The sequence below is a fragment of the Amia ocellicauda genome, chromosome 9, assembly GCF_036373705.1.
Source record: "Amia ocellicauda isolate fAmiCal2 chromosome 9, fAmiCal2.hap1, whole genome shotgun sequence".
In the NCBI taxonomy this organism is placed as follows: Eukaryota; Metazoa; Chordata; class Actinopteri; order Amiiformes; family Amiidae; genus Amia; species Amia ocellicauda.
In genome coordinates this window covers 9446131-9459240 of record NC_089858.1, presented here as the reverse complement: position 1 = coordinate 9459240, position 13110 = coordinate 9446131, and the positions used below count along the sequence as shown (strand labels likewise).

Here is a 13110-nt window from a genome sequence, read left to right as displayed (position 1 = left end):
CTGTCTGTCATCACAAACGTTAGTTATGTGATTATTTGTGCGTCACTGGGACTACATTAAATTGATCTTTTTAAGTAATCAAAATGTCATATTATTCAAAAAGGTTTAAGAGGGTTTGTCCTCAGTTTACATGATGTTATGATGTGCGGTGGAGTTTGTGGGAGGAGCTGATCCTTTGTAATTGTTCTGCATGATTTTTAATTACAGCTTCTTTCATCCAAGGACTGATTTATTAAATGCTGTTGAATTGTGTTCATCAGATTGCAGCTATTAATTTAGCAGTGATGATTTTTCAGATTTGGTTTTATATACCTCTTTTATTCTCATGTGACATAATCTCTTTAAACCAAAGACAGATTGATTGACTCCTTGATTGATCCATACTTAGGCCTAATTCACTATACAGATTTTTTAGAATATAGTTTATTCCACAGGAGACAAAATGTGTCTAATTATCACTCACTGTGTTTGATCTCTACAAAAAAAGATTCTTACCTCAACCTTAAACTTCTATTCAGTTTAATCTGAGATTGTATTTGAACATTATTCACTCCCATTGATTTTTGTCTTCCTCATCCCTCTTCTAAAATTAGACCAGTATAATACACATTTCCAGTGATATAATGATCATATTTGTGTGAACCTGTACAAACAGGTGATAAACTCCAAACTGTAAAGTCAAATTTAAGATTAAGGTATGTTTAGTCTAAGCTATGGAATACATTTCTAATGCCCGTATGTGTTACACAGATTAATTCAACCCAAATCGAACATTTTACCACTTTAATTATACTCTCACACAAATAATGTTAGCAACAGCCATGCTGATCTGTTTTCTATAAATAAAAAGGTGCTAAAATTCCAGATTGCTTTCTCCAGAAGATTCTTACTGATTCTTCCTGAAGAGATAGCATGTTTGTGAAAGGTTTGACTGTGGTCTCGTATAACATCTCCTGGAACAGAAACACATTAATTTATTGTCCCGCTTTAAGACCAATAATTCCACCAGAGTGATTGTACCTTTCCAGTATTTCTGGGCTGTGTTCACTAATTATACTTTGGCATCAGTCAAGTACTGTAAGGTCACTAAAAAGTGTTTGAAGTGTCGGTGGTATGAAAAAAATGACAGTACTTTTTCCAGCACTACTGTAAACCTTCTGGATTTGCTAATCCATACTGTTTAATCAAATGCTGGCAAAGATCATTTTTGTGATTGGTTTTTGGTTGCCCATTAGGGGCCCTTATCAACGGTCATGACAACACAAGGGGAGATACCTGACTAGAAGGACTCGTGCATCTCAAGTTAAACTGTAAAACTGGGCAAGAAAGTGTCACCGAATATCAGTCTCCCAAATCACAGCAACTTAAGCTGTGCGCAATGTGTATCTACTCTCGTCAGCCAATATGGACTATTTAAGAAATTAATCGGAAAATGAATAAATAGTTCATATTTACTGGTCTTTTTCCTATACATGTATTAAAAAATAAAACTGCTTTTGTCACAGAGCACAAAAAGGTAGGGTTTCTTTCGACAGAGACAATGCGATGGAACATTTAATGTGGTACCTGACATAAATAATTCAGTGTGCTCTAATGGTGAAGCTGGTGAAAGCTGATTATACTGCTACCTTATTGCAAGGCACGGTGAATCTGTAATGGGCAACACCTCAGGAGAAGGAGAGGGCATTGTTTATTTATGGTGGTGTTTTACAGTTGACAGGTGTTCCAGTGTTGTTGCTGTTTTTTTTTTCCTCTGCTTGCTAACATTGCTGTAGAAACCCTTTCATCCAGGCTGTACCATTGAACCTAAGGCAAGCAAGTTGTTATTCTATAGTATTTCTGTGCTTTCATATAGAGTAATTAGAGGCGAAATAGTACTGAATAGCAATAACATAAGGTAAACCAAAAAAGTAATGTTTTATCTCTAAATTGGTTATCCCATCCACCTGATTTCAATGCTGTAATATAGTGTTTACCACACTATCGTATATTTCACATGAATCTTTCTCTAACAAAAAAATTTTGGTCCTGTGTCAGTCTTCCATCCTCAGAAACACAATGCTGCCACACAGAAGAAGGACTGAATAATTACAATTTAGCAAAGTTGAAAACTTGTTTTGTCAAAAGTACATAGTAATTGGAATAATGCTGATCTTAATGAGCCTTATTGAATTCTTTCTAATAGGCTGTAGGCCTCTGAGCGTGAAAAGGCAGAAGTGGAAATGGAAAGAACAGAAAGAAAGAAAACGGAGAACATCCAGGACAGTTTATTGGTAACAGGGATCAGGGACATTCAAAGAGAAATAAATGGAAGGCGCAGTATAGGATTTCAGATTCTGAAGATTTTGCTTGTTTTTCTCCTTGAACTTTAGGTCAATTGCCAAACTGTATTGCATCATACTGCATACCGGGTAAACCTTTAGGTCCCTCTGTTGGCTAAGTATTTGACGTGTCTGGTGCTCCTGAATGCAGACTGTATAACACAGTAAATAAAGACACAACTATAGCTTTAATTGATTATTCTGTCTGTTGTTTTTCTTCACAGGATCAGTTTGACAACTTGGAAAAGCATACACAATGGGGAATCGAGTTTGTGGAGAGATACACCAAATTTGTGAAAGAGAGATCAGAAATTGAAATCAGCTATGCAAAGCAAATTAGGTAAGAATACATATATATATGCATATTTTGTATCAAGCATGTTTTGAGGTTGTGATCCATGGGAACGATGTGTATACCTGTAATTGCCTACAGTTTTATTATTATTTGAAATAAAACATTTACTACTGTTCGCTAACAATTTGAAACTGCTCCAGCTGGTTTCAGTAGACTTTTAAATTTAAGTTTAAATGTACAAGAGGCCCATACTGAAACACCATATTAGGAAAAATGTTATTTAAAGTGCATTTTATAGTGACATATTAAAAAGGCAACCAGAACAATTGTATTGGAATACAGTTAATAAAACATTTGTATTTTAATTAGGTAACACTTAATATTTTAGATGCAAATGTAATTCCCTTGTGATTCTAATTCTCAATCGCTCACAAGACAGATGTTGGATTCAGGGTTGTGTTGTGTGCCAGCTACAAGTGAAAGCTATTAGCTGGTGGTTGTGGTGTGGGCATGGAGGCAGAGCAGGAAAATGTTATATTGCCTGGCCGAAGTCTCTCGAGAATGTCGTCTCTCGTGTTTAACAAGAAATTACATTCTGGAAAACGTGTTCTCCAGAGGTCAAACAAACAAACAGGAAAGCAGCTATAAACCCTTAAACCACCAAGCAGTTTGATTTATTGAATTAATTTAATTAATCTTTATGCCTGACCACAATTTCTGTGTATTTGTTGTGACCATTTCACAAACACAAACTCGATGTTATGGTAGTTTAGAAGAAAAGATGATAGGATTTAATTGTTGACCTTGGTCTATTATGCCATAGGGATTGATCTAGCGATTTCTTTCAGGCCGGGGTCTTTTGTGAATTGTAAACAATTGTTCTCAAATAAGGTTTAAAACTAACATGTACACTGCATAGTGATGATATCCTAGTTTCTTTGACCATTTCATCAGTTTCACGGTTACAGTTTGTTCCGTGGCCACAATGATGACACATTAATTTCTCTTAAGCTTGTGCTTTTTATTGCAACTTGATGATAGAGACCTAAATGAACAGAACAGGGCTTTCTGAAATATGATAGTGTGGAACAAAGTGCAGAATGTTGTGCACTTGTTGTGTATTTTTTGTTGCCATCCGTTTCAACGTCAGTTTTAGAGTTAATGCCTCGAAGGTTCTTTAATTTTACAGGTAAAATCTCGACAGACAAGCCAGAGACAGGTGCTGTATCTCAGTGCTCTTCTTTAAAGAGAAAAAAAAACTTCACTCTTGACAGGAAGTAGCATTAGCATGGGAGGATGCGTTACCATGCAACAATGTCTGTGTTCTTCGCTGTGCTGACCCACATTCTGTATCTATACAGACAATCCTAGCAGCCTTTCTGACAGCCCCAGATCTGACAAACAGTAACAGTTTTTGACAAGGTGCCTAAAGGGAGAGATTGCACCGTTCTCCCCTACAAAGGCCACGAAAACAGAGCAACATATTTCTGTTCTCCTACACTTCTGAATGCTTTACAGATGTTAATTGATGATTTGAAGATCTTTAATTTTACTTCTGTGTGACATGGCATTATGACTGAACTCTGCATTCTCCCTGTTTGCAACATTTCCTTCCAGTTTTCAGTGTGTACTACAGTCTTTGCATGTGGGTTGTCCTTTTGTTTTAAATGTATGCATATCCTGCTTAGTGGCATGTAAATAGAGCCAGGCAGGCCTAAAAACCTAGAATTCGGGTGTGCTTGTATTTACTATATGTTTGCGCAATGCAATAAAGCATTATTCATATTTCCTTTCATATTTTGCAAAACATCACACGTGATCATTTAGAATATCCCACTGCAGACTGAAAATCCTTTTACCTACCCTTCCTGGTCTCAACACACTAAAGTGCTGTGGATTAAAGACTGTTATGGCATTGTAGACATACACTAATTACTTACTAAACCAAGCCGTAATCCCTGTTAATTCCTACTGTATTTGTCTTATTGCTAAAATATTTCCAAATCGTAAAAGCCTATTCAGACATGACATCTGGTTGCTAAGAGCAATGAAAACAGACCCTTAGAAACAGAATGAGCCAGATCTGCCTAGCAACAGGCCAGACACTGTGCAGATTGCTTACAGGGCAGCACTGATGCTAAGAAATCAGATTGACTTCCTTAACTTGCTGCTTACTAGAGAAAGCAAAGAAAAACAACAGTATATATATATATATATATATATATATATATATATATATATATATATATATATATATATATATATATATATATATATATATATATATACACAGCCTTAGGCAGCAATGCAGAATTTTCTTCAGACACAAAATGAATGGTAAATCATTTTAAAATATGGAACAAATCACATAGGGGAGTGAGAAGTGAGAAAACAAGATTTAAGAAGCACAAAATAACTTTAGATTGCATTAGGATTGCTACACCACTGCTGTGCAATGCTGCCAGATAACAAACACATAAACGTATAGAAATACACAACATACAGCGGTTAAACATCCCAAATGATCACAGTATCCAGGAGATTCAGATGTGCTGTGGCACCGAAAGCATACTCAAGGCTTTTCATCCAAATGTTGAAAAGGAGGTGCTTTTCCATGAGCAGTGCACCAGATAAAAGAATCATTAAAAATTAAACCTATATAAAAATGTTCAAGTCATGAATAATATCTATAATTGCATATACAGTGAGGGAAAAAAATATTTGATCCCCTGCTGATTTTGTACGTTTGCCCACTGAGAAAGAAATGATCAGTCTATAATTTTAATGGTAGGTGTATTTTACCAGTTAGAGACAGAATAACAGCAAAACAATCCAGAAATACGCATTTCAAAAAAGTTATAAATTGATTTGCATGTTAATGAGGGAAATAAGTATTTGATCCCCTATCAATCAGCAAGATTTCTGGCTCCCAGGTATCTTTTATACAGGTAACAAGCTGAGATTAGGAGCACTCTCTTACCTGTATAAAAGACACCTGTCCACAGAAGCAATCAATCAATCAGATTCCAAACTCTCCACCATGGCCAAGACCAAAGAGCTGTCCAAGGATGTCAGGGACAAGATTGTAGACCTACACAAGGCTGGAATGGGCTACAAGACCATCGCCAAGCAGCTTGGTGAGAAGGTGACAACAGTTGGTGCGATTATTCACAAATGGAAGAAACACAAAATACTGTCAGTCTCCCTCAGTCTGGGGCTCCATGCAAGATCTCACCTCGTGGAGTTTCAATGATCATGAGAGCGATGAGGAATCAGCCCAGAACTACACGGGAGGATCTTGTTAATGATCTCAAGGCAGCTGGGACCATAGTCACCAAGAAAACAATTGGTAACACACTACGCCGTGAAGGACTTTAAATCCTGCAGCGCCCGCAAGGTCCCCCTGCTCAAGAAAGCACATGTACAGGCCCGTCTGAAGTTTGCCAATGAACATCTGAATGATTCAGAGAACTGGGTGAAAGTGTTGTGGTCAGATGAGACCAAAATCGAGCTCTTTGGCATCAACTCAACTCGCCGTGTTTGGAGGAGGAGGAATGACCCCAAGAACACCATCCCCACCGTCAAACATGGAGGTGGAAACATTATGCTTTGGGGGTGTTTTTCTGCTAAGGGGACAGGACAACTGCACCGCATCAAAGGGACGATGGACGGGGCCATGTACCATCAAATCTTGGGTGAGAACCTCCTTCCCTCAGCCAGGGCATTGAAAATGGGTCGTGGATGGGTATTCCAGCATGACAATGACCCAAAACACACAGCCAAGGCAACAAAGGAGTGGCTCAAGAAGAAGCACATTAAGGTCCTGGAGTGGCCTAGCCAGTCTCCAGACCTTAATCCCATAGAAAATCTGTGGAGGGAGCTGAAGGTTCGAGTTGCCAAACGTCAGCCTGGAAACCTTAATGACTTGGAAAGGATCTGCAAAGAGGAGTGGGACAAAATCCCTCCTGAGATGTGTGCAAACCTGGTGGCCAACTACAAGAAACGTCTGACCTCTGTGATTGCCAACAAGGGTTTTGCCACCAAGTACTAAGTCGAAGGGGTCAAATACTTATTTCCCTCATTAAAATGCAAATCAATTTATAACTTTTTTGAAATGCGTTTTTCTGGATTTTTTGGTTGTTATTCTGTTTCTCACTGTTAAAATACACCTACCATTATACCATTATAGACTGATCATTTCTTTGTCAGTGGGCAAATGTACAAAATCAGCAGGGGATCAAATACTTTTTTCCCTCACTGTAACTGGTATTTGCAAGTGCCAGTGCTGAATATGCTGCCTTGACAACACAGTCTGGGATGCCTGCTATACGGGGAATTTAAAAGTCACTTGTTATTGACTGACTGTCGAATTAATCCAATTGGATGGGCGGTCGGCGGAGAGAAGGGAATTCCTGTTTTGTTTTGCAGTGGAGAGAAAACGAGGTCAGCAGCATTAGGTCTCTGGGGCAACTGAACCATGGGCTGCCTACTCTGCTTCAGTGAGCACAGCATCCTTTAAATAAAAAAAGGGAAGGAGAAAATCTACAAAAAACTACAAATAATCACAGGCATGTCTCATCTGCCTCCAGCGTTAATGGGGCTGGGCTGAAGAAGTGGATATCATCCTCACAGCCTCATCTGTTTCAACTTGAGACTGTAGTAGCATGTCAGGCCAGGACCACAAAGTTCTCAGCACAGAAAAAGTATTCTTGGATACGGCAGTGGACCGCTGTTTATATTAGCCATTGTGTTAGTTAATGTGCGCACAATTGGCTTACAATATTTAGCTACAGCAATCCTGAGAGAGCTGTTTCCGATTTTTGTGAGGTAGTCCAAAAAGATGCAGCACTTGCTTCTGGTTTTCCCCTGTGTGATGTTATTTACAATACAAAATGGTGAAAGTGACATTTTATTCCTTTGTTAAACTCCATGCATGTATGCATTTAAACACTAACTTAGCTTGAGGTCTAATTTGTGCCCTTATTATGTCGGCAAAACATTGGACCTAGGACCTGTGCACAAACACTGGCCTGCCAACTAACAACACAGTTCACTGTTTGTTCACAGGAACCTATCAAAGAAGTATCAGCCCAAGAAGAACTCCAAGGAGGAGGAAGAATTCAAGTAAGTTTGAAAGTACATAGACTTCAGGTCTGAAACTACATTCACATCAAATTAATTAGTCCTGTAAGCAGACAGCAAGCTCAGTTTGGAGGATTGTCAAGCTGATTTTTAAATTTAATAGTAAAAATGTTTTTTTTGTATTTAATTAATAAATAGCAAGTTTCTTATATACAACAAACCTAGAATACGCTAGCACTGGTATAGTGTTAAAGCAAGTCTTCACAGTTTAAAGCAGTAAAGCAGCAGAATAAACCATGTTTTTGCACCAGCTCCTAGACTATAGCTGTACCGATGATAAACCTGGTGTTGTTCTCCACACAGGTACACATCATGTCGGTCCTTCTTAACCACCCTGAATGAGCTGAATGACTATGCCGGCCAGCACGAGGTCATCGCTGAGAACCTCACCTCACAGATCATTTCGGAGCTGTCGCGGTACATTCAGGAGCTCAAGCAAGAAAGGAAATCGGTAAGAGACTGGACTAGTGTCTGCAGCCTGTGCCTCCGTTTGATCACTTCCTCCTCTGCTGCTTAGCATTTGCCAGTGATCTGGATGAGAAGATATTTCTGCATTCCCATGCTTGTTTTTTCAGGCAGGTGTCTCTTTTAAGTCTTTTTAAATAGCATTATTATCTTCAGTGGTCTGCATACGTTCATTTGGCCAAAGTGTGGTGCTTGCAATTGTCATTGGAAATAACTGCTAAAGTCATTTGCTTTCTTTGCGAGTGGGAAGAAGCCGTTCCCAGGCTGTTTGTGCTACCAACAGCTAATTTCCGTGGCGGCCTTTGTGAGATAATTAAAGTGTTTAAAAAGCTTGTCAAGCAGACAGCGCCTCCCCTTAATTTTCACTTTGAAGCTGTACATTTTTCCATTTTAAATTCCAATTACCAGATTCTGGAATTTTGTTTTACTGCTTAAAAAGCCAACACTGCATTGTCCAATTAATCTGGTAAAGAAATTGGGTTAAGTATCCAGGTCAGCTGTTGTGTCCAATAAAATCCAGCCTTCTGGCAGTGGCGATAAGAGCGGGAGGCCTCAGTCTGGGGGGAAATGACTGGAAATAATGCGATAGAGAAAAAAACAAGATTGCGTCAGGCAGGACCCTCATCGAGGTGGAAGGTATTCAAGTCCCTCAAGTAAAAATCTAGAAAAGATTATATTCATACCGGCATCATACAGCATGGACACATAATAACTGTTTTGCATCTTTTGCATCTTTTGAAGTAGACATTGGTTTTTTTATTGTAAGACTTGCTATAAAGCTCTTAGTAGCCTGGCTCCACTTATATAGCAATGGCTCATGGCGTGTCTAAGTGATTGCCTGTGAAAAGCGCTATGACTGTACAACATATTGTTTTCTCTGAGGGTACATTATAATAAATATGCACTTTCCGTAAAAGATCTCCTGGCTTTCGTGACATGAGACATGGGCCCACTGTTGAAAAAATGTCTTGTTATGAGCTGGCTTGCTTCAATTCAGGAAATTGTAAAACTTGTGATCCTCATGTTTTCATTGTCAGTCATAAGGTTCTGGCTAATGCATTTTACCGTAAGGGTTTGTTGGTGTAGTACTAACAAAAGCAACCAAAGACCTTTTCATGAAGAAAAACATGTATTGTTTGTATGTAAAGTTATTTATTGTAACTTTTTTAAAGATGCTTTCATATTAATGACCATTCAATGTATTGATGTCATTGATAAACTGTTAAACTAATATGAAAATATATTTTGTATGTGATTTATTATTTTATTTTTTATAAATTTCCCCCCCAGAAATTCCTTTGTATCTTTTGCAAGTATAAAATACATTAATGCTCACTGAGATGCAACTTACTGAAGCTGATATACCTTATCATTGACTCTAAAAAGAGAGAGATGCAAAACATACACGGTTGCTGTAACACTGAGGTAGGCAACTGATACATTTGTGTATGTTTGAGCCTAAAACCACTTTCAAGCAAACAAAGTATTTTAGGTGATTTTACGCTCTCAGAATGAAACCAGCAGTGAAGACCATTCGTTGACCTCAGAGAAAAAGGCTTAATTTTGTTCCCCTGGTAACAAGGTATATATGTCATATCTATTTTTGGACTTGCATAGTTGACTTCAAAATACAGCATGGGTGATTTTTGTGTTAGCTATACCTTAAATACCGCAGAAAGATCTCAGAGAAAATGTGGCTGAAATGTTTGTCATTGCTGGCTTCATCACAGCTATGAGAGAATACACTATTGTATGGTGTAAGGTTTACTTAAATAAAAGTGAAAGTGTCCAGCATTGTGAAAAATAAACATTAGCTCATACATCATCTGGAACTGAAATATAGTAATGCAAGGATAGGATGGTTAGTCTTATTTATTCAAAGAAGTTGATCACCATATCTAATTAAAGTCCAATCCAATCTAAAATTAACTGGCAGCCATATTCCTGATAATGCCAATTTGATCAGAACATGCTTAAGACCATGAAAGGAAAGGGCCTGGACCCAATAAATATTAAACACAATCAAAATGTAAATTCTGAGCTAAAGAATAAGGTGAAAACACATGGCAATCTATGAGAGTTCAAGCGGATGCTGGAGAGGGATGCTTGAATAAATCAAAACGCATTTGCAGAAGTGCTGCATTTCTCACTTCAGCTATGAAGTGAATTCTGTTCCTGAACCACTAACAGTTCCCTTCCGTATTTGGCATGGAAGTCAAGTGGGTTGATTTTGTCCTCCTTGAGAGGATGCTTCTTTATGTGCATATCAGTTTTTTTAGGAAAGCACTTACAAAATAAATTATGTTTGGATCAAATGTAAGGAGAATAACATTGGAACATTACAGAAACAATTCAATTCAACACAATTTTTTTTTTTTTTTTACAAGCCTACTTATTGAGTCCTCGTAGTTACGAACCAAGACGAAGGTACAGGCGAGCAACACTGAAGTACTTATTTTTTATGATTATTTTGTATCGTCTCTTCTCATGAAGAACTTGGCTTTTATTTGTGCTGTGCTCTTTCTTCTGTTTGCTTGGCCCGCCTCCAGCACATCGTCCAAGAAGCTGTGCTTTTGAATTTGCTCGCAAGCCAGTGGAGTGGTACAGGCCTGCCTCCCACGGTACAGCTATCGCTACGAGAGATTCTGCTCTGTTTCTTAAAGCTCAGAGAGAGAGGAGAGCAAAGAAAAACAACACGCAACGTGTACAACACATCTGCTGTTGTTGCCCTAGATAATCGCTTGTGGGTCCTAGATAAGACACGTAGATAGCCATAGTTCAGACAGCCAATATTCTATCCAGCAGCTTTGATATCAATGCTCTTTTCTTCAGAAGATCGTATGGAAGTGTTTGTGCAGTTCTTACGTTTCAGTCTCTTTTTCCGTTTATTTCTGTATTCATAGCCACTGTTAACTCTTTAGATCAGGGGTGTTGGAGAGCCCCAGTCCACTTAATGTTATAGGTCACCCTAAATCACCAATTTTTAAATACAGGGAACACATGTGAGTTATTAATCATGTAGGCTGCAGGTATTCAGATAATTGCTCCAATAGTTTATAAAGGACTGAATTTACCACACCACCTGCTTCACTGATCATAATTAAATACTTCCAGGTGATTATAAATTTAGGTGACCTCTAAAACCTGCTGGATAGGGGCTCTCCAGGACCAGGATTGGACACCCCTGCTTTAGATTGTGCTGTATAAAGTTTTTGATCCATTTCACCCTCATATAAGCCATTCCTGCTGTTCTTGACCTCATGTACACATATGCTTTATTGTATAACATCTTTAAAGGAATTGTCAAACTCAGGCCTTGACCAACCCACAGATTGCAAATTAGAAACATGTACCTGATGGCAGTTTAATTAATTGTCAAAAGCCACTTTTTAACTACATATAATTCCTACTGAAAACATGTACAACTTTGTAATTTGCGTTTGAGCGGGTAGGTCAATGTTTTGAATTGGTCTAGGCCTTAGTATATAAATTCACTTGGGCTGTTAACCCCTCTCGCAGGTATAACACACACCATTTTTATCAAAATCTGTCACAGAGTTGTGTAACAAAGTCATCTCCATCATCACATAGTTTGATTTAGCACTTGGATTGTATTATTTTAAGTTCTGAGTCACAAATTAAGACTTAAATCCCCCAAGTAGTACAGCATTCCCTTCTTCATTATGTCATTATCGTTGTGATGTGAGGATCTGTATAAACTGCTTTTCTTGCATTCAGCATCTCACTTATGCTTGTCCCTGCTGATAAAGTAAAATAGATACATTCTGAGTATCAGTATTACAAACATTTACCACTGGTTAATGCCACCCTACTTCAAGCTTTGTTATGACAACAGGACTGCAGAATGAGAATCGCTCTAATAATTCCCCCTCACAGAAGTGTGGTATTTGATTTATTTTTTTTTTATTTACAAAGAGACCTATTTACTTACTATAGAAAAAGGTTTTTGCAAAATATAGTTATACATTACCAAGTATAGATACAACTACTCAAGTGACATAGTTTATTAAACTTATTAATTATGAACATGTCAGAAGTTTTGGCCTAGCAGCCTGTGTTGTGCCTGGCTGCTCTCAAGCCCTCAGGCTGTGATGCAATGGGGCCGCCCCTGGCTGCTGTTTCCCCAGCAGCTGCGAGTCACGACAGGCCATGCCTAGCTGCACCACTGCAGGCTGACATCTTGAATGAGAGTGGACTGGGCTCCAGAACAAGTATAAAAACATGTCAGGATGTGAACAACCAAAAGGAACACACAATGCTTTAATCACTTGCAGCATCAAGGGTGTTGATATCTCTTTTTGAAGGCCCACTTACATTGCTAATTGATTACAGCTTTTTTGTTCGGCATTCAGAAAAGTCTTTCAATTAGCATTCTTTATGTTAAATATTTATTTTAGTGCCTGCTTTGATATGATTAGACTGTTCTGCAATTAAACTTTCCTCAGCTCCTGGGCTTCTAATTTAATGCAGCTACAGGAATGCCTGGCTCCCTGTTAAAAACAGTGCTCCAGGCAAAGTTAGGTAAAGTTAGGCCAGCAGGAAGTTTTTTTTACAGAAAGGGAGAAGAGTTTGTTGGTGGAAACATTACTCTCTGCAGGGGTTAATTTCCTCCACGTCAGTGATGTAGAGTGAATAGGCCGAAACTGAGAAGCAGACTGTTCTCTGCTTTGTTGTTCTTTCATAATTTATGGTCTGTGTGGAGACCAGTGGGAGGGGAGGAATGCTCGGATAAAGCTAAGGACACGGGGTTTGCCCTCAGGCGGTCTTAAGGCTCTTTATGATGGATTAGTATAGTAAATATTGCTGTTAATTGTTCACTGTATTCAGCAATATGACACGTGCTCCTGATTGACAAAGAGGGAAGGC

At 38.4% G+C, this 13110-nt stretch overlaps 1 protein-coding gene across 14 annotated transcripts in view; it reads left to right on the top strand.

The window, feature by feature from the left end:
- fnbp1b (formin binding protein 1b) overlaps positions 1-13110 on the top strand; it is a 90274-nt gene that overhangs the window by 27584 nt on the left and 49580 nt on the right. For all 14 annotated transcript variants that reach the window (XM_066713007.1, XM_066713008.1, XM_066713009.1 and 11 more), the window contains exons 2-4: positions 2546-2661; positions 7684-7740; positions 8062-8209. In XM_066713007.1, coding sequence (XP_066569104.1) covers positions 2546-2661; positions 7684-7740; positions 8062-8209 — 321 coding nt within the window. The remainder of the gene's footprint in view (positions 1-2545; positions 2662-7683; positions 7741-8061; positions 8210-13110) is intronic.